The sequence below is a fragment of the Chlorocebus sabaeus genome, chromosome 4, assembly GCF_047675955.1.
Source record: "Chlorocebus sabaeus isolate Y175 chromosome 4, mChlSab1.0.hap1, whole genome shotgun sequence".
Classification (NCBI taxonomy): Eukaryota; Metazoa; Chordata; class Mammalia; order Primates; family Cercopithecidae; genus Chlorocebus; species Chlorocebus sabaeus.
This window is the reverse complement of record NC_132907.1, coordinates 79867471-79893057: the sequence shown is the minus strand read 5'-3', so window position 1 is coordinate 79893057 and position 25587 is coordinate 79867471. Positions and strand designations below refer to the sequence as shown.

Sequence of the window (25587 nt, the reverse complement as noted above, 5' to 3'; positions counted from 1 at the left end):
CCTGCCTTGGCCCTTCTCTCCTCCCAGCGACATTCCAGGTGTAGCCAGCATGTTCCCGACAGCCAGGTGCATGCAGTCACGTTTGGTAAATTATACTCTCTTAACATTTTATTAGACAGTTTAACCATATTTAAGATCATTGGAGGCCTGATTGGATTTCTAATTACAGATGATTTCAGGTTCTTTTCTCACATAACTATATTATCTCTCCATTGAAAGACAACAAATCCCTCAGCTACAGAGAAGCAAAATTGTTCATAATTCTGTTGTCAGAGAAAGATAATGGAATGTATTGTTGCATTTTCCTAAAGTCCACTTATTCACCGAAAATAAAATCCTGAAGTGCGTGCTGTTGCAGGTGGTGCCCCGTCTGCCTTCCGGCCGTTCCGCTTCTGTTCACTGTCACAGTGTGCAGCGGATACCCGGTGCTTCCGCAGACCGGCCTCCAGGGCTCTCGCTGATCTTGCCGTGGCGCAGGCCCCTCCCGCCTGCTGGCTGCCCACCCCGGGCCTTGCTGCTCTCCTTCCTATCTCCCAGTCTGGCCATTGCCTTTCTTGGCGCTCGTTTGTGACTTGTTCTCGTCTTTCTTTCCTCTTCTTTCTGTGTGCGGTCTCCCAGCCCAGGCCTCCATTTCTGGTCTCTGGATTCATAAATCCTACTTCCTTGACATCGCTCCACAGTGACTTTACCAGAAGCAGAACTGCAATGACGGTTCCCTGTCCCCATGTCCCTCTTGTCTTGTTGTTAGAAACCACTAGGTGTGGTGTTCTCACTTCCCTCTTCCCTGCGCCCTGCCTCCTCCTCCTGTCATTGCTCCTGCACCAGGTCCAGGAGGCACAGACCTCTGGGTTTCTCAGCCTCTTCCCTGCGCCCTGCCTCCTCCTCCTCTCCTCACTCCTGCACCAGGTCCAGGAGGCGTAGACCTCTGGGTTTCTCAGCCCCGTCCCACTTCCCACTGCTGCCTTGGCGGTGTCCCCTTGCCCCGCTGCTCCAGGGCGCTCCCCAGGGCAGCTGCCACCCCTCTCTCTCCACTCTAGTCCCTTCTTGAAAAAGGCTCATAGTAGTGGTTTCTTTCATTGTGCTTTTAGGTTCGTGGTTACAAGAAACTCAAACTTGTGTGTGTGTAGGAGTGTAAATTAGTTCATTGTGGAAGACAGTATGGTGATTCCTCAAGGACCTAGAACCAGAAATACCATTTGACCCAGCAATCCCATTACTGGGTGTATACCCAAAGAATTATAAATCATTCTACTATGAAGACTCATGCACCTGTATGTTTATTGCAACACTATTCACAATAGCAAAGACTTGGAACCAACCCAAATGCCCATCAACAATAGACGGGATAAAGAAAATGTGGCACATATACACTATGGAATACTAAGAAACTCAAACTTTTTGTTGTTGCCACATAAGCGACACCATTATAACCATCTAGAATGTGCTGTTTACAAATTTTGTAATTGTGGTCAGACTTCAGTTTTGTTTCAGAAGCTTGTCTCTCTGGGAGGGAATGCTGCTCGATGCTGCCAGCCTTGGTTTGCGATTTGACCTTTCAACGAGGTGCTGCGGGCTTTGGGCTTCTCTTGGGAATGTTGAGCCCTCTGACTCCATTCATTCCTTCCCATTCCAGGCTTTGGAATGGATCCATGACAATGGCGAGTTCTACCTTTCCACGCACACCTCCACAGGCTCCAGTATACAGCACACCCAGGAGCTCCTGAAAGAGCACGAGGAGTTCCAGATAACTGCAAAGGTGGGTTCAGAGTGGACTTTGTGTAGTAGCCTCTAAGTCGAAAGCGAGTCTTTCTCAAAAATATCATAAAGAAATACCTCATGAGATTGGAGAAAAGGGATGACCCAGTGGGCTGTTCCACAATAACTGGGGGATGCTTCCTCCTGCCGTTCACATGTGTCCCTCTGTGTCCTCCACCTCCTCCCTTCATCTGTGTCCTTTGTCCCTCTGATGTCTGTGAATATCACTGTCTGTCTCCTTTTATTCCTTGTTTTTCTTGTTATTCCCTTCTACACTTCCCCCTGCTGTTTTCTTCTCTAAGGTGTTTTCCGAGGACTTGCTGTTTTTGTGAAACACTATTTGGTGTCCCCAAGTTGACCTTTATGTATTCTCGGGGTGTTTTCTTTCCTTTACCTGGAGGTGTTTCACCATCTTTAGATGGTGAAAACTGTTACAGTCATGTTGCTCACGCTCAGTCCAGCTTGAAGTTGTCTCTGTTTTATGGTTGGCAGAGTCTGTGTCATCGCCTCTGTTAGTGCTTGTTCAGAGGTGTCTAAAACTTGAGGCGTTTTCATTTTTCTCCTGAAAATAAAAATAAAATTATGAAATCAAATTATCTTTATGGCATATATGTGAGTAAATACGGCTTTTTGAGGACAAATACCAGAATCCGCATACTGACCTGAATGTTGTCCCAATTAAGGCTTCTACCTGCAGAGGCTGAGTCCTTCCAAGAGCTCACAACAGTTTTGAGACTCTTTTGGAGTCACCATTGCAACCTGTGGGGTTTTTGTTTTTCAAAGTCTGAGTATACGTCCTTTGTGGTATTTTCTGAAGTGCCTCTATTGTTGATGACAGATTGGAGTTTTTGGGAAAAGCTGCCAATTATTTCAAATGTATAAGAGTGGGAAATAAATGATAAGCAGGATAATATTTTTGGTTAAAAAGAAGTGTTTCTATAAAGTAGCAAAATTGGTTATCTCCGGTAGCCCCTGCCCTGGCTTTGAAAACGTAACAGGAATTTTTCAGTCATGTAGAGAGAGGATGGCTACTTTGTGTTGTTTATTTGTCCATGTTTATGTTTTCTGTTACTATTGCTGACTCCTCCGGCTCTTCTTTGCCACCCTCTGCTCCTGGTCCCCAAAGCTCTCCTTTCCCTTGGCCCTGAGGTGCTGGGCTCTCTCCTTTTCCACGGCTCCTATCCTGGAGGCTCATACAAGCAAGCAGGGCTGCAGAGAGACCAGGCATGGGGGGCGCAGCAGGAAGACCCAACCCAGGGTTGGGGTGTGGTGAGCAGGGGGCAGGACCATAGGACAGTAACTGCCCCCAGAGGCACAGTGAGCACTAAGGAGGGCCGACCCACACTCCCCTGCAGGTAAGGATCGTGGCTTTTCCTCTTCCACATACACACCTGGCTGGACAGTTTTCACTTTTTGTTAATATTTAGATATTAAATAATAGTTATGCGCATTATATGAGCTGTATTTAGGGGTGCGTGTGTGTGTGTTAGTCATGGAATCTTGCTCTGTTACCCAGGCTGGAATGCGGTGGCACCATAATGGCTCAGTGCATCCTCAAACTTCTGAGCTCAAGGGAGGCTGAGGTGGGAGGATCGCTTGAGGCCAGGAGTTTGAGACCAGCTTGGGCAAGATGACAAGATCCTATCTCCACAAAAAGAATTTTTTTTAATTAGCTGGGCATGGTGGTGTGTGTGCCTGAAGTCCCAAGCTATGTTTGCTTATTTGAATATCGTTTGATTATAAAGGTATTAAGAAAATGCCTAACATCACATACCACACTCAAAGCTAGATTTCAGATTTGCCGTCTTTCATTGCTACTCCACTCTGCAGGCCATTGTGTACGGCCAGACAGTCTGCTCACTGCCCAGCTCCAGGGGCCGTGCATGGGGGATGTGATGTGCACGTGACTGACTGGAATTGAGTAACATGGTGGCCTGTTCCACTAATGAAGTGTATATGAAAGAATTTTTCCATTCCTGAATATTCCTTTTCCTCAAGTTTGGTGTGTGGTTATTGAAAGATTGGGCAAGGATAGGCTTATTTTTTATTCTTGTATTTTATAAGAAATATCTAAAATTGTGAGTGATACATGACCTTTCTGATCCCCAAATATGTAGAACTGTTTCTTTTGTTGGGTTTATTGAATTGGTTATACTAGGAGGAACTGGTAGATTTTGAAAAGAACACCGCTCACCTTTCCTTTTCTTAGCAATCTTTTTCTTTGGTTTCTGACTGCCTTTCTCTTAATCAGAAAACGCCTGCTTTGGTGTTTGGAGATGTCCTTTGATTTTTTCATCATGAGCTGAGGTTCCCTCACTTGCCTTCTGTCACCCGATCTTAGAATCTTCTAAGAATCCATTTTGCTTTTACTGTATAGAGAATTCCTAGCTATGAAAGGAAAGTCAGCACACTTGTTACGATGTTATAACATTTTTAGTGTTGATGGAAATGAACCTGGAGGGCTAAACAAGAGTCTCCCATCACCGGCTCACCGAGACCAACTCAGTCCCTTCACAACTGTCAGTGCAGTCATTTCTCCACGGGTCTTGCAGGCACCACTTGCATCCAGATTGTGGGTGTTTATTTAAGAGAGATTTCCGTCCTCACTCCAAACCTAGTGACGTAGGCTCTCTTGGAGTGAGGCCTGAGGATGAGCATTTGAACAGCTCACCACGTGATTTTTGCCCACACTGAGGTCGGGAAACCATTGCCTTACTGAACTGTTCAGGATGCCACAGCCTTTCTCCCGTAGGGCTTCCTGTGGTCCTAATCACCAGCGTCCCCAATGCCAAATGCCTTACTTTGTTAGAAAGTGTCTAACACCATTGAATTTCTGTCTAACAACATGATGAGCAAAGCTCTCTTGAGCTTGTGGACTTAAGACTTCAGTTTGCTTTTATTTTTCTCCGGTTCCTCAATTACACCTACAGATGAGGTTGTTCAGTTAAAATGTTTATGTGCTTTTTAAGCACTGTAACAATCTCTAGAGATAACAAATAGAATAAGAATGAAAATCCTTATAATATCTCACTTTAAAAGATATAATAATTTTTTCTGATGATGTTTTCCAAGATAAATGGCTTTGGAAGAAAAATTAAGTTAGATTTATATCTCACCTTAGTACCGAGATAAATACCAGAAAAAGATTTAAATATCAACAGTGCTACCTAATAGTACCAGAAGAAATAACAGGATTTTTTTATATCCTCGTATGGAGAAATTTGTCTAAATGACACAAAATCCAAACTCATGAAAGAAAAGGTTAATAAATTCACCTACACAAAAAAAATGTAAAACTTTCCACAGGGCAGTCCACCGTAAGGAACATCTAAAGATAAAAATCAGATAGAGAAGATATATAGGCAGCTCATATCACAAAGGACTGATTTCCCCGTAGGGAAGAACTTTTACAAATCAATAAGGAAAAAAAAAGACCAAGAAAATGGACAAAAGCTACTAAACACGTGTCATAGGAAGGGAATAAATGGCTTTCACCATGAAATCATCAACTTTACTTAGTATCAGAAAAGCGTACATCAAAACCACACCGAGTTCATTTCACCCAGTGGATTAGCAGAGATCAAAAAGGTGGACCCTATGCTGCGTGGACGAGGCTCCATTGTTGGGGGAATGGAGCAGGGCAGCCCCTCAGAGGCCTCTGGCGGCATCTTCCTGCCCGCTGGCACCGCACTTGCTGTCTGCCCCAGCAGTTCCAGGTCTCACAATGTGTGTTACGGCAGGAGCACTCAGACACGTGTCTAACCACCGGCCATGCAACTGTTTGATTTCTTGCATTGTTGCCGTGGTAGACGGAATTTGGAAACAACACGGTGACCTATTGGCGGAGAGAAGTTAACTTTCGTCCCTCCATACCGTTCACATCCATATAGTGAATTATTACCCAGCTCTTAACACAGACAAGGACTTTAGTTCCAATCAGGAAGGACAGCTAGGATTTGTTCAGTAGAAAATACTAATACAGAGCACTATTTGTTGTATGCAAGAATATGTGTAAAAAATGAGAGAAAAATACTTATGTACATTTGTGCACTTGCTTGTATATGCACATAAAATGTCTCTGAAGTGATAGCAAGAAGCTGGTAATTGGAACTAGTGACAGTGGAAGGTGGGGTGGGAAGAGTTTTTACTTTCTTTTTTAACTTTGAAATTTTGAATCCTGTAAATGTATTTTGAAAATACCAATGCAAGTAAAAATATACTGAGATATTTTTAAAGTTCATAGGTTAGCGGATTTACAGTACTTAGTTTTTGTCACACCATTCAGTTGCTCAACAATTCTTGTTTGATTTTGGCAAGCCGCATTATCGTTTTATCTTCACTTCTGTGTCCCCATCACTGAAAACACTCAATAGCTTTCTTCACCCCTTAAAGATAGAACTACAGGTGGTTTACAGTGCCCTCCACAGGTGGCCCTTGTGGCAATGTAAGGGATGTTAGTAAGCGAAATAAGCAAACATTTGTGGGCTGTGAAGGTGACGTTCTCACAGGAGAAAGACAGACAATGATTGTAAAAATCACTTGCACCCCCTGTCAGAAGGCCATGCACGTATGGGAGGCAGCAGAGCAGAAGAATAGGCAGGGAGGAAAGCTGCAGTTTAAGGGGGTCCAGGGAGGGCCCGCTGAAAGAGTGGCATTTATTTGAGTAGAGACATGAAGGAGCCATAGGGGTATCTGGGGAAGTGGCTCTCCAGGCAGAAGCACCAGTGCAGAGGCCCCAAGGAGGGTGCTGGCCTGGAAGGGTGAGTTGGTGAGCCACACCTGGGGAATAGGGGTGCTGTTGGGTGGCTGGGGGCTGGCTAGGGTGTTGGGGTTATTTGTGTAGAGTCTGGAAGATCTTGACGGCTGACTTCACAGGTTACCCAGTGACTTATGGCTTAGAACTTTGATTTTACAAGCTAAGATCATTTATCTGGGTTTTGAACTCTGACCTTCTTTCTTTTGGGGATTTTTAAAGTCAGTTTCCTGAATATGTGTTACAAAGATTTTCTAGTTAAAGCTTAACGGAGAATAGCAGGTTCCATAGAAGAAGAGTAACTCACTTATTTGAAAACACTATAACAAAGGAAGCTTAGTAGTAATAACCATGGAAATGAATGTGAGGAGAGAGATCTGTCGGACCAGTTGAGTGGGGTTGCCAAATGCTATATCTAACATGGTTTATGGTTGTCTGTGTATCTCTGTGAAAAATAATAAATTATGCTTAACTTAATGAAAGATCTTTTCTGTGTACATATAAAATAGAATAATTTTAGAGAGAGCTCTCAAACAGGGAAACAAAATTTACAGTACCTCTATATAGATAGTTTCCTGACTAGTGAATTTTCCTCCACATTTTCTAAGAGTTAAAAAAGCAATCAACATGATACAGAGGAGCTTCATGAGGAATTTTGTTGAGTGCCTGCTCTGGGGACAGCCTTGGCCACACACGCTCCAGGGAAACCAAAAAGTCGAATGGCTGCTTGCCCCGAAAGAGCCGTGGGTCCGGTTGGGCACCAAGAGTAAACGTGCACAGAGCGAGGAGTGTCTTTGCTCAGCAGCTTTGAGGAGAGTAGCAGCATGGTGAAGACTGCGTGCTTCACGTACATTCCTTCACGCGTTCATTCTACACGTTTTTACTGAGCACCTCCTAGATGAAGACATTGCTGAAAAATAGTCTAAGTTTCTTCTTTGAGGTCATAAAAATGCCATTCATTGTGGAAGTGCTGAGGAAAGATAGCTGGTCAAGAATCCGGGAGATGGAGTGGCTGGACTGGGGGCTTTGGTCTCAGTTTCTGCCACCAGCCGGTTTTCCTGTTCAGAGCTGGGAGTCGGAGGCAAGTCGCCACTATGTTTCAGGTTTCTGGCAGTCGGGTTCATTTGCCTCACAATACTTTCCCGTTGTGTTTTGCAGCAAACCAAAGAGAGAGTGAAGCTATTGATACAGCTGGCAGATGGCTTTTGTGAAAAAGGGCATGCCCATGCAGCAGAGATAAAAAAATGTGTCACTGCGGTGGATAAGCGGTACAGAGACTTCTCTCTGCGGATGGAGAAGTACAGGACCTCTTTGGAAAAAGCCCTGGGGATTTCTTCAGATTCCAACAAATCGGTAAATGGCCTTGTGCAACCCGAACAAATCATGGTCTTCTTCCTAACGCCCTCTTTGCTGATTTCATTAACTGAGTTCATTGGCTCTCTTATTCCACAGAGTAAAAGTCTCCAGCTAGATATCATTCCAGCCAGTATCCCTGGCTCAGAGGTGAAACTTCGAGATGCTGCTCATGAACTTAATGAAGAGAAGCGGAAATCTGCCCGCAGGAAAGAGTAAGCCAGTCTTTCAGAATCTACCAGCATTCATTGAAAAAGTGAAGAGAATGTCGTTTGGACAGACGTGCTTCTCTGTGTGCTTTGAAGTCGCATGGCACCCAGGCTTTTTGCTCTGAGTGGACTTAGTTGTGTCGGCACAGACTTCACTGGGTTCACTGTCCTCTTATCACCTGATTCAGAAACAGCATCTAGTTTTCAATCCCTGTGCCTGTGTTTCATGTGGAGTTGACAAATTGTCATTAATAGATACTGATACTAAGGAGAGGAAATTAATAGGTTTTATCACCCCTAAAACAAATGTAGGTGTTTAAAAGTTGCCAGTTAGTAAACCCTATATAAATAAATAAGAGTGCTCTAACCCAGTGGTTCTTCATTGGCAGTTTCGTCCCCCAGGGACACTTGGCAATGTGAGGGGACACTTTGGTTGTCACAGTGGGGAGGGGCGGGGAGTGCTGTCAGCCTCTAGCGGGAAGCTGCTGAGCACTCTCCAGTGCAGAGGACAGCCCCACAGCAGTTACCTGGCCCCAGATGTCCACAGTGCCAGGTGGAGAAACCCTGATCTATCAGTACCTCAATAAAATGTTTGCAGAAATCTTGTTTTCCCCTTTGAATTAGCGGCTGGATGCTGTTGTTCTATTTGTGATTTACCTCTCCAAAATGATCACTCTAAGACTAATACTTTTAGACCCTCTCTAAATCCATAAAAGTAGATAGTGAAGTAAACTGCATCCTAACTGGTCTCCTCACTGTCTTCCTCTCTTTAAGGTTCATAATGGCTGAGCTCATTCAAACTGAAAAGGCTTATGTAAGAGACCTCCGGGAATGTATGGATGTAAGTAAGTTTTTTTTTTTTTTTTTTTTTGCTTGTTTATTTAGATTGAGCGTAAGCTTGCTATTTTATTCTTACCTGTTGGTAGTCCTTAGAATAATCACAATTTTTTTTCTGTCATTTTTTAAAATTTAAAGTATGCTTAAGCAGCCGGTTTCGTGTTTCTGCACTTCTGTAGTGTTCTAGGTTTGTTTTTCACTCATTACAGAGATGATACAGCATTAATCCTCTCATTCTGTTTATCACATGATGGCCTGGCTGACATTCTCTTTGTATAGAATTTTACAGCAGCTTCAGAGAAATGTGCCTACTAATTATGACTGGCAACTAATACTCAGTGGTATCAGGAATATTGGTTGTACTTGTGGAGTAGGTTAATTCCAAAATTTGAAGCTGGGAATAATTTTAGAGTTGAAAAGTATAGGAACTCTTTTCAAGTATTAACAGCAACGGAGGGCCTTTTTAAGAAGGATTTTTTATGTTTTGTAAAAGGGTCCAGTCCTCAGTTATACTTTCATTTGCACATTAACTCTGCGTATTTACAGATGTCAGAAACAGCTGTTTCTTGAAAATGTACTATTTATTTTTGTCTAACCCCTGTTTCCCTCTCGGCCAGACCTACCTGTGGGAAATGACCAGTGGCGTGGAAGAGATTCCACCTGGCATTGTAAACAAAGAACTCATCATCTTCGGAAACATGCAGGAAATCTACGAATTTCATAATAAGTGAGTGGCTTTTTCTTTGGGAGCAGTTACTTTTGAAATCCACATGTGGTGCTGAAGTTTCGTCACAAGGAATGAAACATTCCCATTGAATTAGGCAGATGTCAGTGATTTTGTTGCCATTCAGATGAAGCCTATCAGTCTTTCTCCAAAAAGACTGACGTTCTAGAAACTCTTTTAATACAGACTCAACTTTATGTTTGTACTTATCTTCTACAGAAATAAGATCAGGAAAACTATGAAAATATTTTTATAGGAAGCTTAATTTCTCTGAAGCTGAGCCGTCAGGTGCCCTGTGAGTTACTTCTGAAGGTTGAGAGACAGTGGAGCCCCCGGGACTGCTGGCCTATGATGTTTGGTCTTTTATAGTAAGAGATAGGAGGAACTGAGGAAGCAACAGAAGTGTATTCTGACCAAAAGAAAATGCACTTTTCATTGGCCACAGGAAGTACATGATTCTCTTAATATTTTTAAAGCAGCAGCGTCAGAAGCTCCTTTAGGTGGCCTGTGGGGAGATGACGCAGGGGTCAGCAAGAGCTCAGTCCCCTCACTCCCCAGCAGAAGGCAGAAAAGACCAAATGGGTTTTCAGCCAAATATTTACATCTCTAAAGTATATCCTCAGTGAACACACTAGCACTTTCCCAGAAATACATTTGTTAGAAAGTGTTTGAAGGCTAAACTGGCTAGCCGTTTGAAAGTCACAATAACTTACCCTAGTTAAGAGCTACATGTTTTGTTAATTATTTAGGGGGCACAGATTTCTCAATTTCTGGCATATCTCACTAGTAAAATGTTTTAAAACACCTTCATAATATGATACCATTTTTATTCTTCGCAGCATATTCCTAAAGGAGCTGGAAAAATATGAACAGTTGCCAGAGGATGTTGGACATTGTTTTGTTACTTGGGTAATGAAACCTCAACCATTTGTTCTCTCCCAGCTGTTAGGTGACATTGAGGGAACTTAGGAGGGATGGTCTTCATTTCCTTTAAGTCACCATCTTCTGCTCATATTCATGCTTGCAGAGAAATAGACTTTACCTCAAAGAATTGCGTCCTTCAACTAATTGTTTTTGTGGAGTGAGTTTTTTTATTGGCGCTGGCAATGGTTTGAAATAGAATATTTAGTATGCCAGGCCTCCACTTGACCCTGGGGATTTGCTGATAGGTGAGTTCCCAGTGCTTCTGGGGGATCGTCCAGTCTAGAGGGGAAGCAGACAGGTGAATGTGTAGTCATGCTGTCCAAAGCCCACAGCCAGGTGTGCACGTGCCGCTGTGGAAAGAGAGGACAGGTGCTCAGCCCGACGCTCTGGGGTTGGGGAGGCTGCTGCAGCTGCGTGCTGTCAGAACGATGTGGTTCTCACTTCAGTAGCTTTCTTTTTAAAATAGGGTCTCTTCAACTTGAGGCTTAAATTTCCATTATCCATACAGCTTCTTTTCTATATGAAAGTTTATCATGTGTTGATTTGCTATAGTTTAAATGAGATCTTTTTATTTTTATTTTTATTTTTTTTGGCTTATAGGCTGACAAGTTTCAGATGTATGTCACATATTGCAAAAATAAGCCTGATTCTACTCAGCTGATATTGGAACATGCAGGGTCCTATTTTGACGTAAGTAATAGATTCCTAAAGAGACTGTAATTTTCCAAGTTGTGTACATAAAATGCAGCGTTACGTTATTCATAACTTTCACCTAATTGATAGTACAATATTTTCATTTTTATCTCTCATGTTTATATTGGGCTATTCTTCTATTGTCTTCTGTTTTTTAAAGATCCTACACAAATACTGGAAGCCTTATATCTGTAAGAAACTTAGATTGTAATATATACATGTATGTTTGTGTGTGTGTATGTTATTATTTATACTCAATCATTTATAATGTCATTACTATTTATATTCAATACATTTTTTCGCATGTAATATTGTACACAGAAGGCATAAACTATTAAGCTTCTTTTCCCCCCTCAGTAAAACAAAAACAAATGTGGTGAATCTTTTTATTTTTCCTATTTTAATTTCATGATGTTATGAATTTTCAAAATCAACCTACCAGTAAAATTTTACAAATAGTGCCATAACAACTAGGATAATTAGAAGGTTAACTAATTGTGTTCTCATTGGAGTAAACGTAGATACAGGCCATCTGTGTTTTGAAAGCTGTTCAGCGGATTATTCAGCACAAAAGGCATGGAGCTTTAGAACGTGATACACAGAGTACTTTCTGGGTTTCCAGAGCTTGGTCAAATATGTGCCAGTACATTTTGATTGAAGGATAAGGTGCTACTGAATAGTGTGCATAGTTTGGTGCATAAGGTTGTGAGGATGTTGGGCTTGTTTTCTGTCTTTACACTTGTGTATGTACAGATGGGACCATCAGCTCTTATCTGAAAGTCTGGGGACGTAGAATAAACTTTTCAGTTTCTGTCTTTGAGATGAAGCCCTACCTGTAGATGACCCTATTTTAATTGTCATTCTCTTGACCATTAACATTACACATTACACATCACTGCCTTTTTAAATAGGAAGGCTTCTCCCAGGCCAAAGTGGCCTTTTCTTTTTAATATTTCACATGATTCTAGGTCTTTGCCATCAGACAAAATTCAGCACCTGTATATGGAGTTAGAAGTATTTTAGTATTAAGTATTTCACTTAAACAGTGAGAGCACATAGCACATTTAATGTTTGGAATCAAAGTCATTTTAGAAACCCTTATGCCCCAGCAAAAGAAACTATCATCAGAGTGAACAGGCAACCCACAGAATGGGAGAAAATTTTTGCAGTCCAGCCATCTGACAAGGGGCTAATATCCAGAATCTACAATTAACTTAAACAAGTTTACAAGAAAAAAAAAAATCAAAAAGTGGGCAAAGGATACGAACAGACACTTCTCAAAAGAAGACATTTATGCAGCCAACAAACATATGAAAAACTCATCATCAATGGTCATTAGAGAAATGCAAATCAACCACAATGAGATACCGTCTCACACCAGTTAGAATGGCGATCATTAAAAAGTCAGGAAACAGGTCTCAGTCGCCGCCGCCAGTTCGCGCACCTTGTTCTTCTGCCGCTCAACTGTCCTAGTCCTCCGCCGCTCGCAATGGAAGAAGAGATCGCCGCGCTCGTCATTGATAATGGCTCCGGCATGTGCAAAGCTGGCTTTGCTGGGGACGATGCACCCCGAGCCGTGTTTCCCTCCATTGTCAGGCGCCCCCGACATCAGGGCGTGATGGTGGGCATGGGCCAGAAGGACTCCTACGTGGGTGACGAGGCCCAGAGCAAGCGCGGCATCTTGACCCTGAAGTACCCTATCGAGCATGGCATTGTCACTAACTGGGACGACATGGAGAAAATCTGGCACCATACTTTCTACAATGAGCTGCGCGTGGCCCCAGAGGAGCACCCGGTGCTGCTGACCGAGGCCCCTCTGAACCCTAAGGCCAACAGAGAGAAGATGACTCAGATTATGTTTGAGACCTTCAACACCCCGGCCATGTACGTGGCCATCCAGGCTGTGCTGTCCCTCTACGCCTCTGGGCACACCACTGGCATTGTCATGGACTCTGGCGATGGGGTCACCCACACGGTGCCCATCTATGAGGGCTACGCTCTCCCCCACGCCATCCTACGTCTGGACCTGGCTGGCCGGGACCTGACTGACTACCTCATGAAGATCCTCACCGAGCGTGGCTACAGCTTCACCACCATGGCTGAGCGGGAAATTGTGCGTGACATCAAGGAGAAGCTGTGCTACGTCGCCCTGGACTTCGAGCAGGAGATGGCCACCGCCGCATTGTCCTGTTCCCTGGAGAAGAGCTACGAGCTGCCTGATGGTCAGGTCATCACCATCGGCAATGAGCGGTTCCGGTGTCCGGAGGCGCTGTTCCAGCCGTCTTCCCTGGGCATGGAATCTTGTGGCATCCACGAGACCACCTTCAACTCTATCATGAAGTGTGATGTGGACATCCGCAAAGACCTGTATGCCAACACGGTGCTGTCTGGCGGCACCACCATGTACCCAGGCATTGCCGACAGGATGCAGAAGGAGATCACTGCCCTGGCACCCAGCATCATGAAGATCAAGATCATCGCACCCCCAGAGCGCAAGTACTCAGTGTGGATCGGTGGTTCCATCTTGGCCTCACTGTCCACCTTCCAGCAGATGTGGATTAGCAAGCAGGAGTACGACGAGTTGGGCCCCTCCATCGTCCATCGCAAATGCTTCTAAATGGACTGAGCAGATGCGTAGCATTTGCTGCATGGGTTAATTCAGAAGTATAAATTTGCCCTTGGCAAATGCATACACCTCATGCTAGCCTCACGAAACTGGAATAAGCCTTCGAAAAGAAATTGTCCTTGAAGCTTGTATCTGATATCAGCACTGGATTGTAGAACTTGTTGCTGATTTTGACCGTGTATTCAAGTTAACTGTTCCCTTTGGTATTTGTTTAATACCCTGTACATATCTTTGAGTTCAACCTTTAGTACATGTGGCTTGGTCACTTTGTAGCTAAGGTAAGAACGTGCTTGTGGAAGACAAGTCTGTGGCTTGGTGAGTCTGCGTGGCCAGCAGTCTCTGATCTGTGCAGGGTATTAATGTGTCAGGGCTGAGTGTTCTGGGATTGCTCTAGAGGCTGGCAAGGGCTCCTGAACCAGTTTCTGCCCTGCCAGTCTGTCAGGGTTGGAAAGTCCAAGCCATAGGACCCAGTTTTCTTAGCTGACGTTTTCTGCCAGAACACCGTGGGCTGTTACTTGCCTTGAGTTGGAAGCGTTTGCATTTACACCTGTAAATGTATCCATCCTTTTAATTTATGTCAGGTTTTTTTGTACGCAATTCTCAATTCTTTAAAGAGATGACGACAAATTTTGGTTTTCTACTGTTATGTGAGAACATTAGGCCCCAGCAACACGTCATTGTGTAAAGAAAAATAAAAGTGCTGCCGTAACAGAAAAAAAAAAAAAAAAAAAAAAAGTCAGGAAACAACAGATGCTGGCAAGGCTTTGGAGAAATAGGAACACTTTTACACTGTTGGTGGGAATGTAAATTAGTTCAACTGTTGTGGAAGACAGTGTGGCAATTCCTCAAGGATCTAGAGCCAGAAATGCCACTTGATCCAGCAATCCCATTACTGGATATATACCCAAAGGATTACAAATCATTTTATTATAAAGACACATGCTCACGCATGTTTATTGCAGCACTGTTCACAATAGCAAAGACTTGGAACAACCCCAAATGCCCATCAGTGATAGACTGGATAAAGAAAATGTGGCCATATACACCATGGAATACTCTGCAGCCATAAAAAAAGTATGGGTTCAGGCCAGGCACGGTGGCTCATGCCTGTAATCCCAGCACTTTGGGAGGCCAAGATCGGTGGATCACGAGGTCAGATCGAGACCATCCTGGGTATTATGGTGAAACCCCATCTTTACTAAAAATACAAAAAAATTAGCCAGGCCATGGTGGCAGGCACCTGTAGTTCCAGCTGCTGGGGAGGCTGAGGCTGGAGAATGGCGTGAACCCGGGAGGCGGAGCTTGCAGTGAGCAGAGATCGCACCACTGCACTCCAGCCTGGGCGACAGAACAAGACTCCGTCTCAAAAAAAAAAACAAAAAAAAAAACAAAGGATGGGTTCATGTCCTTTGCAGGGACAAGGATGAAGCTGGAAACCATCATTCTCAGCAAACTAACTCAAGAACAGAAAACCAAACACTGCGTGTTCTCACTTGTAAGTGGGAGTTGAATAATGAGAGCACATGGACACAGGGAGGGGAACATCACACACTGGGGCCTGTGGGGGGGTGGGGGTCTAGGAGAGGGATAGCATTAGGAGAAATACCTAATGTATATGACAGGTTGATGGGTGCAGCAAACCACCATGGCATGAGTGTACCTATGTAAGAAACCTGCACGTTGTGCACATGCACCCCAGAACTTGAAAAGAAACCCTTATGCCCTGAAACATGTCTTCAAGAATAAGAGAGATCATGCCTGAGAGACTTCACAAGTTACATGCTTTCAGTATTCATAGTATGTTGGTTTATTCTTTTAGAGGCTTTCTGCTCCAGCTTCCTCTGTTCTCCAGACTATCTGATAACCTTTGATTATGCTTCTTACCAGTAACAAGCGTTATTGAACATCTATATGGTACTCATTTAGCTCTAAGGTCTGCCCTAGGTGCTAGCGTAAAGTGGTGATTAGCACAGACACAGCCTGTCTTCACAGCAAGGAATATAACCAGCCAGCAGGTCGTTGCCTGTAAAGGACATAATTACAAAATGCAAAGTGCAAATCATGGCATTAAATGTGCACTGAACAGTAATGTAGATCCTCCTGCTCCAAAGTACCCCTTGCTCTCCAGAAGTAACATTTTAGAAGCAAAGAAGTCTGTGTTAATAATTTAAAAACCTCCTAGGAAGAGGAAACTTTATTATTTCAGCGTGATTAAAAAGTTGTCAGGTACGGTATTTGGAAAAGTAATGTGTCGTATAGCCATGATTTAATAGTGTAGCCCCATGATTAAGGCTTATTTCTTGTTTGGTTTTGTTTTAATACAGGAGATACAGCAGCGACATGGATTAGCCAATTCCATTTCTTCCTACCTTATTAAACCAGTTCAGCGAATAACAAAGTATCAACTCCTTTTAAAAGTATGTATAATGGGTCTTCAGCCTGTGAAATTTTATGAATTTTGTATTATTATTTTGACATTTACATAATTACCCTGAATTTTTTGAAACACCTAGTCAATTAATTTTGCTTTTTAATTCGTTAGTATTAATTGCCCTGCCTAATTTCTCATTGCAAGAGTTAAATGAGAGTATGTGTCATGATTATGCATCTGAACTGCACTGACCTTAATCATAAAATGAGAAATCATCAGTTCTTGATATTTTAGTACCCTTGGTTCCCAGTTGTGGCTTGCTAACTGTGGGCCAGGCGTGGTGCATTTTGGTATGCTTTGTGTATGTTGACCTCCCAGCAATGCTAGTCTGCGGGCATGGAAACCAGCCTCGGACTGTAAGGAGCGTGCCCAGAATCATCACTCACACCTGTTAACAGGCTCAGCTCTGAACACAGAGCTGGCTGATGCCCAGGGCTTCCACTGAAGCCATGGAGAACCCACGCCCAGGAGGCTTCCTCTGTCTTGTTGCTTGTCCCTGATGTCACAGCCCTCACGGCACACCTTATTCATACAGATCACAAGTATTGGAGACAGACTGACCTCTGCTTTTTATTAGTCATGAATGACTATAATTAAAATCACATTTAGGAAAACAATAGTGATTAGTCTCGACAATAGAAAGATAAACAAAACTTAGAATTCGTGCTAAGAGTTGTCACAAAATGTATTATGTATCATCAATACATATTTTCTTGGCTACATAAAAATTGACAGCTTTTGTCTGGTAATGTTCAGCTTACCATTTTCTCAGCTGGTGAATGTTATTCAGCATTAAAATGTAGAAACCATGCATTCATCCCAGTAATGGTATTCTATGAACCCTGCCTTGTTCCGGATACTATCCTAGGCTCGACAACAGGAAGTTATTATGTAATTTGTCTAGATATGAAAGAAATTTAGAAAATGGAGTTACGAATACCTGAAACTCTTGTTTACCCTTTTTGTTAGTAAGAAAAATCTAGAGGCAGTAGTAAGTGGCTACATTGTTTTGTGAAAGTGATACTATTACGGGATTTTTCTATTGGAAAAGCGCTCCTGTATTTTCATATCAAAATTCCATTAAGTGATTTTGTGACCATCCCTGCAGAAATATATAGTTGCTATAAATGCAAAATAAGTCAGGAGGCTAATTTGTTCGTATTCAGATTTGTCCTTTGCTTTCTAATTATGCAGAGGCAGTTTACCTTTTAGTGTCTTCAATATGTAAGGATTTTGTTTTTAGCATGTAGTTCTACTAAACTGGTGCTTAAATTTGTGAACCTCACCTTACTCTGCCAGAGGTTCTTCAGGAGAACAGTAATAAGCTCCCTTAAGCTCCCCAGCAAGGAAGATTTTCAGCCAGTTATCAGTTATTAGGCTCAGCACACTGCATTTGTGAGCAGCGTTTGCCATGCTGCTTAGGATCACAGGTAAACACCATCTGGTGATGAGGGAAGGTGCCCGTCAGGCAGCTGAGTTGTTCTCAAGCAGCCTCTGGGAGACCAGTGCTGACTGCAGTGTCATACCCCTCTTTTGTCAACTTCCAAGACACAAAACACTGCTGTTGCTATTACTGACTGGTAGTAATTATTAATACACCAGTAAGAAAGTATCTTGGAGCCCACCAGAGGGTGAACTTATTGTTCCTGCTGTCTTTCATTTAATAACGGATGTTTCTCTAAATAGCTCTGAAATATAATCACACACATAGGGCTCCCCAGAGAGAGGTAATTCAACCATTAGAGCTTTTCTAAACATCCTACGTGAAAAGGAAATGCATTTGCCTGTAAGTACTCATGCGGCGTTACTGTTTCTGCTACGTGACTTGGCTGGTCCAGTTTAGATGGGGTGTTGTATTCATGGCTCCAGGGTTCAAAGTCACGCTGGGATTGTGTGGTAAACGCACAGTTGGACCTGGCATGGCCATCAGCTGTAACCAGTAGCTGATCATGTGTTACACAATAATTAAATAGCTCTATCTTTTTTTTTTTTTTTTTTTTTTTTTTTTTTTTTTTTTTTTTTTTTTTGGAGACAGAGTCTTGCTCTGTCCACCAGGCTGGAGTGCAGTGGCACAATCTTGGCTCACTGCTGCCTCCACCTCCCAGGTTCATGTGATTCTCCTCCCTCAGTCTCCCAAATAGTTGGAATTACAGGCATATGCCACCATGCCCAGCTAATTTTTTTTTTTTTTTTTTAAAGTAGAGATGGGGTTTTACCATGTTGGCCAGGCTGTTCTCAAACTCCTGATCCCAAGTGATTCACCCACCTCAGCCTCCCAAAGTGCTGGGATTACAGGCATGAGCCACCACACCCAGCCTCTGTTTATCATTTTTGAGGCTTGATTGTTAACAGGTATACTAATTTCATCTTAAACTACAAATACATCTGGCTTACTCTGATTAGAACAGGACAAACCCTGCCATCCACTGAATAAAGAGATAGTCGTTCATTTCTATGAGAACATATGCCCAGTTGACCACACTCTGTTTTTATCTTGAAAACCACGGGCTTTCATAGACTGTTTCTGCCAAGGTCTCATTGACAGAGCATTCTGCAGTCTTTACCTAGTTTCTGGTGTCGATCTTTGCAGGAGCTGCTGACATGCTGCGAGGAAGGAAAGGGAGAGATTAAAGATGGCCTGGAGGTGATGCTCAGCGTGCCAAAGCGAGCCAATGATGCCATGCACCTCAGCATGCTGGAAGGTAAGGGACCCTCCATACCCCAGTATGCATTTATGCAGTTTCTAATGACACTGTCTGTAAATGGATTTCCTGAACCCTAAAAATCCCAGCTTTATGTCTCTGTGTTAGTGGTTAAGAACATGTCTTAAAGAATCAGCGTCATTGCTTTTCCTAAGGACCACATAAAATGCTTCTACACTCGTTGAAAGGCTTTTCTTGTCCCTTCACTGGAAAACAGCCTCTCCACACTCTGGACTCCAGTAGCATTTTGTGTCGCTTGCTGCAGGCCACCTGCTCTCCCTGTTAGGTGGATGGGTAGGTGGGTGTATGGATGGATCAAACCCCAGGACTGTAAAATCCTTAAAAGAATGTGTTGCTTCCCCATCTATGTATCTGTCGCATCACTTGCTAGAGCCTGGAACATAGTATTCACCAGATATTTCCTTGTATCATTGAATTTGGTGCATAACATGGTAAAGAGAAAATTAGATAAATATGTTTCAAGATTATAGCAATTATAATTTTCATAAATGCCTCTGTTTAAGAAAGCTCTTCCTGTGGTGCAAAGCTTGGTTCTTGCCAGGCTACACAGGGTAAGTTATAATCCTGCCCCAAATGCTTTTGCTAGCCTGTGTCTTTATGGGTAACACTGAACATAGGTGCTGCTGTGGGTAATAAGACCCAAAACTCAGAGGCCAAGCAAAACAGATTTTTCTTTCTCTGATATAAAATGCTGATCTGGTATGGCAACCCTTCATGATGTCATCAAGGACTCAGGCTGTGTTCCAGCTAATTTCTCTCCATTCTAGTTGTTTTTCTGGCTGGCTAGGTCCAGAGTGTTTCAAGACCATGCCAACATTCCATCTAGCAGGAAGTGGGGAAGAAGGTCAGGGAGGGAACTCCAGATGGGCAGACACTAGCAGTGGTACCCGCTGCTGTGCTCACTTGCCCAGAGCGTAGGTACCCGGCTGCTTTTAACTGTGCGTGGGGCTGGGGAATGGAGTGCTTATTTTGAGCAGCCCTAGTGGGAGCTTCTACTATGAGAGGAAAAGGAGAGAGTGGAAGTCAGGAGGTAATGGGCAGCCTTTGCCCCAGGGCTGGCTTTACTAAGCCCTGGTGGCTTCATAACCAGGTGATAAAGCAGACCACTTCCATGAAGAGAGGAGCAGTAATGAAGTCCAGAGCCTGACTGATTCATGTGCAGAATGTCACATTCAGAGGAGGGCGGGTGCACCAAGCATGGGCAGCTGGGGACTTCTCCAAGAAGCAGGACCAGAACAGGTCCTTGGAGAAAGGCTGGACCTGAGCAGAATGTCTGGGAAGGATGCTCGGGTCTGACAAAGCAGAGAGAATCAAGACCGAGGCTGGAAAGTAGGTGGGGGCTTAGAGGAGAGGTGGAACTGTTCCAGAGGAGGGTTATATGGTGGGATGCTGCAGAAGAGGGCTGAAGAGAAGTAGAGGGTGGAACCAAATCTCAACTGTTGCGAAGGCCCACTGGAGGGATAGAACTCAAAGAATAAAGCCTTGAGGAATCGCAGAATGTTTTTGAACAAAGGAAAATATATGTAAAGTGGTGTGTTAGGGAGACTTATCCTCGGTAGGATGGATCAGTGCCATGGCGTCAGGCTCAGATGGGAAACTCTTATCTAGGGTTGGTTGTTGGGCATTTTTAAAATGTTGAAAATAGTAATAATGCTTTCTTGTGCATCATTTATTTTTCTTTTAAATTGATTTGCCTCCCTTTTTTCATGTTGTAGGGTTTGATGAAAACATTGAGTCTCAGGGAGAACTCATCCTACAGGAATCCTTCCAAGTGTGGGACCCAAAAACCTTAATTCGAAAGGGCCGAGAACGGCATCTCTTCCTTTTTGAAATGTCCTTAGTATTTAGTAAAGAAGTGAAAGATTCCAGTGGGAGAAGCAAGTACCTTTACAAAAGCAAATTGTTTGTAAGTATAGGCGTTCAGAATTGTAAGTCTAAAGGTAACACAATTGCGGTCTTTTTGCAGGTGGAGAAGAATTGCTCATCGTCTTCAGTTTAACCTCCCAATCTGTCCAGAAATGTGCAAGTCTGAATTGTGGTGGGGTTTTCATCTTTAGTGAATTATTTGCCACCCCCAAGTCCACTAGAGGGTGCTCTGGAGTTTATACACTTAGGAAACTTGCTCTTAAATCCCATATCTCGTAACTGTAGGATAAGAAAACATTTCATAAGTGAAATCATTTATCTCCGGTGTGCTTAACTAGCTTTATAAATAAAATAATCATATCTATGACTAAGTTCTTATTATAATTAACTTTTCAACCATAAACATTGGAGTATATGGAAACAGCCTTACTGGGTGGCTCACTGTAGACTTGCCATGCTGAGGTTTGATGTTTTTTTTCCATTAAAAATAAATTTATGAAATATAAATGCATAAGTAAATTTATGGTGGTTTTATAACAGTGACATGTCATTATTAGAGAAAATATACGTAAGCCAAAGTACAGTTTGAAAGATCCACAGCCCCAGCTATGTGGAGACAGCTGCCCCTGCGTGCTTGGCAAATGCGGTGATGCATTTTAATTCGTACTCAACCTATCATTGTACTTCCTGGCAAGAGCCGCATACCTGCTGCCATGTTGTGACCACGAGCTAGCCTTACCAGCCTCTTTGTGAAACTACATTTCTGCTCGCTCTCAGAAAAGCCCAAGAGCAGCGTCATCTCTGGATCCTGTGTGCTTCCATCCAACTTAGTGGGTCGTTTCTCAGAGGCTTATTCGTGCAGGGTCGCTGGGCAGGGCCGGGCAGAGGGGACGATGGGGTGGCACTAAGGAGGAATCATCATCCGGAAAAGAATAGAAAATGCCAAGAAGGTGGGTTTCTTTATGGCAGATCTCTTATAAATACTGGTAGATGTTTGCAGTTTGGACAACTTACACATCATACTTTTTGTGATGTCCATATATAATGAAATTTCTCAAGTAATAAAACGTCTCCAAGTATGGAAATCTTCTGAATAATAATCTGGAAATCACAAGTCCCAACTGATGGTTTTCATACCATTTTGTTTGGCTTCCGTCCTGTTTGAGGTCGTCGTTTGGATTACAGCTTGCTGACATCATTTTAGGTCACCTTCTGACTGAAAAGAAAACAATGCAACGTTGCTGGCTAGTGATTTCATTAGCTGGCTTGCATCTGCCTTTAGAGACCAAGCTCATCTGTTTTAGCAGCCAATATATCTTCACTTAATTTATCTTTTAGAAGTTAAGATTCCCTCAGAGGCCACCTCTGGAGCTCTGGATGATGAATCACTTCCTTTGCTGGGGTGGAGAATGCATCAGGGGGACCTTGACTATCGGGGAGGAGCTGAAGCTATTGACCTTTCTCTGCATGCTTCCATGTTCTGCATATATTACAGAGGGACTTTGCCTCTTAGCCGTTAAAATTACCGATGAAGTACTAAAAGCCAATGCTATTGATAAAGAAATTGCAAAATAACTAATCTGTTAAAGCATCATTTGCCCTCTGAGAAGCTGCATCATTAATGCTGAAGAGAGCGTGGTGGCAGCCCTTTTGCAACCAGGAAAGACTCATTTTGCAGTTCGTTGCTTGTAAGATTGCAAGTAGTCAGATCTTGATTGTCACATAGGATTTTCACGTGTTGGTTTCCTTCCCCTGAATTTTTTGCCTATTGACCTGCACTGGGGTCTCCAATAAGAGACGCTCACAGGAAGTGAAGGACGAAACCAGTGACCTGTAGCCTAAGAACACAGTGTCCTCATTATAACTCACACGAGAGCTGAGATCACTAGCAAAGTTCTTATAACCTAACATGGCCACAAGTAACCACAACTTGTTTCCTTGGTCTCTGTTCTACATCCTTCCACAATTTTACTGTCACCTAATTATATAATTGTCTTTTTGTCCAGACCTCAGAATTGGGTGTCACAGAACACGTTGAAGGAGACCCTTGCAAATTTGCACTGTGGGTGGGGAGAACGCCAACTTCAGATAATAAAATTGTCCTTAAGGTATGTTCATTTGAAACTCAAACTGTGCTGTGTGAAATGTTTACTGTGGCCAACCATGCTTGCTTTTCCGTTGTTAAAGTATACTGGTTTTCATATTATTTTATTATTATTTGTTGGTGGTGGTGGGGGGTGTGTGTGTGTGTTTGTGTTCTATTCAGATTGGTGACTACCTCAAAAAGAATAAATTCAGTTTGTTCTGGTGATGAAACAATTTGAGCTGAACTTTCACTTGACTCCTGAAAGGGCAAATGAAGCAAGATCTTTTTAAACTTCTCGCATTCTTCTAGTCTTGGAATTCATTGACTCTATAAGAGATGCCAGAAGTCAGGGTACAGGAGGAATGAGATACTGACCAACAACTCTCATTGCGCACTTGACGTTCTGTTTCAAAAGGAAAAAGTCACCTGGTGCATTTGTGAGGACCTGCGACAGGAAGTTGAGGCCAGCCATACCCACAGTCCTTACAGGGGTCCTCAGCTCTGTGGCTGAATAGTTTGGGGACAGAGGGAAAGAGGAATGATTATTAGTGACAGGGTTTGATACTGTTAACGATTTAAAATTCAAAACCACTAGGGATGCTTTAGGTTATATAGTCTTTGGAGGAGGAAAATATCTTGGAATATTTTATTTGAACTCTTGTTTTGATTATACTAACCTCTCCTGGGAATGGTCAAGAGCTCTGAGGTTGTCTTATGTATTTCCCTCCTCTGTGTTTGAGAAAATACAGATGGAACTTTTGGAGCCATCTGGAAATGCCATCAGCAGCTTTGGGGTGTTTGGGGGATGGTGGAGCTAAGGTCTGTAGAATATTGGGAGATGAGCCAGAGTGTAATGGGACTCTGGTGTATGAATCTGCATGTCACCCCTTGTGTCTCTTGCATGCCTTTTCATCTTTTTGGAATTTTCAGTGACTGTGAGTTACCCCCCTGTACATCAACCTTCTAGATTGTGTTCTTCAGTGGAAGCTATTGTATTCATAAGATCTTTGTTCATTTGTAATAGTGGGTTGTTTTGCAGTGAATATGTGATTACCAGCCCAGTGTGTTCTGGCTAGTACTGGCATAAAGCCCTGTTTGATATAAATTGCACTGATAGCTAAATTTAAATAACTGTATTTTCTTCCTAAGGCCTAACATTGTGAAGTATACTCGAAACCTGAAAACTTGCAACATATATAAACCACTTATCCAGACTAGCTTCAGTGGCAGATGCCAAAAGGTGCTTCCAAAAAATAGTGACAGATACTTTAGCCAGATCTGGACTTTCATTTAGGATGTCACAAAATGCTCATGGTACCGTTGACAAATAAGACTTTTCTCAGGCTTTGCCAGATAAAAGTTTTCTAGGGAATTTTGGGTAATACCTTTCTGACGTCCAAGGAGAAAGTAGAGGAAATGATACTCTCATTAATTTCAGGATTACTGCGGGGTGTTGGTGTAGTGAGGCAGGCGATGGTGATGGTGGGAATGGTAGTGTAATGATGATGGAGGTGGAGGTGGTGGAGATGGTGTGGTGGTGGTGGCGGTGAAGGTTTAGATGGCAGTGAGGGTGGAGATGGTGGTGGTATGGATTTTGGTGGTCACGGTGGTGTAGATGCTGGTGAGAGGGTAAGGGTGTAGATGAAGGTAGTGGTATAGATTTGGTGATGGGGATACTGGTACAGATGGTGGCAGTGGTGTAGATGGTGGTGATGAGGGTATAGATGGTGGTGGCATAGACTTTGATGGTAAGGTTGTAAATGGAGGTCATCGTGTAGATTTTGGTGGTAGTGGTAGTACAGGCAGTGGTAGTGTAGATGGTGGTGAGGGTTTAGGTGTTGATGGTGAGGGCATAGATGCTGGTGGCACAGATTTTGTTGGTCTAGATGGTGTGGTGAGAGTGTAAATGGAGATGATTTAGATTTTGGTGGTAGTAAGATTGGAGATGGTGGTGAGGTTACAGGTTGTGGTGAGGGTGTAGGCAGTGGTGGAAGGAGAGGTATCGTGCTGCTGGTGTACTGATGGTGGTGGAGAACATGATGGGAATGGTGGTAATGTCGATAATGATGTCCTAGTAGTTGTAAAACAAAATTTTGGTTATTTTCACTTCTCTAGTCTGGAAAGGAGAATTTTATTTTTAAGTCTTAAACAGATTGCGACTACCCAGACTATGAAATGAACTATCCCCTCTCTTAGCCAGGTAGGACCTTGTATTTAGTACTTTACCTCAATTACCTTTCTCTTACTACTTCTGAAAAATTGACATCTTTTTTCCTTGTTTAATTTCTTTAAGGTTAGGAGAATTATTCTCTGTAAGTGTAACGATCAATTCATATGAGAATTTTCTTTATTTCTCAACCATATTAACAGTTTTCCTCAGTTGTTTCCAAACTCTGCCAGATGTTCTTTTGCAGGGACTTCTCTTTAGTTAACCTTCCAAATACTTTTATCAGGCATTTAAATTCCAACTGATTTGTAGTCTTTAGAAAAGTGTCTTCTCCTGAGTCCCTTACTTTGCACACCCATTCCCTGGTCCCCTTGCCTCCTTCCGCCCCCTCCCCAGAAGACATTGGTTTTTCTGCTGTCCTATGTCACTCGGGGAAGAGG

General features: G+C 43.0%; 2 protein-coding genes across 5 annotated transcripts in view; both read left to right on the top strand.

The window, feature by feature from the left end:
- TRIO (trio Rho guanine nucleotide exchange factor) overlaps nt 1-25587 on the top strand; it is a 369149-nt gene that overhangs the window by 239505 nt on the left and 104057 nt on the right. For all 4 annotated transcript variants that reach the window (XR_012092813.1, XM_073014830.1, XM_007961240.3 and 1 more), the window contains exons 21-31: nt 1634-1756; nt 7667-7861; nt 7961-8076; nt 8845-8911; nt 9525-9634; nt 10471-10540; nt 11156-11245; nt 16199-16291; nt 18896-19007; nt 20744-20934; nt 22901-23002. Coding sequence is in view for 3 of the 4 variants with exons in the window: in XM_073014830.1 (XP_072870931.1) it covers nt 1634-1756; nt 7667-7861; nt 7961-8076; nt 8845-8911; nt 9525-9634; nt 10471-10540; nt 11156-11245; nt 16199-16291; nt 18896-19007; nt 20744-20934; nt 22901-23002 (1269 nt within the window). In the remaining variant the exon portion in view is untranslated. The remainder of the gene's footprint in view (nt 1-1633; nt 1757-7666; nt 7862-7960; nt 8077-8844; nt 8912-9524; nt 9635-10470; nt 10541-11155; nt 11246-16198; nt 16292-18895; nt 19008-20743; nt 20935-22900; nt 23003-25587) is intronic.
- LOC103215020 (actin, cytoplasmic 2-like) lies at nt 12693-14495 on the top strand. The gene has a single exon (XM_073014832.1). It carries the CDS (start codon nt 12738-12740, stop codon nt 13863-13865), a length of 1128 nt encoding a protein of 375 aa, XP_072870933.1. The 5' UTR covers nt 12693-12737; the 3' UTR covers nt 13866-14495.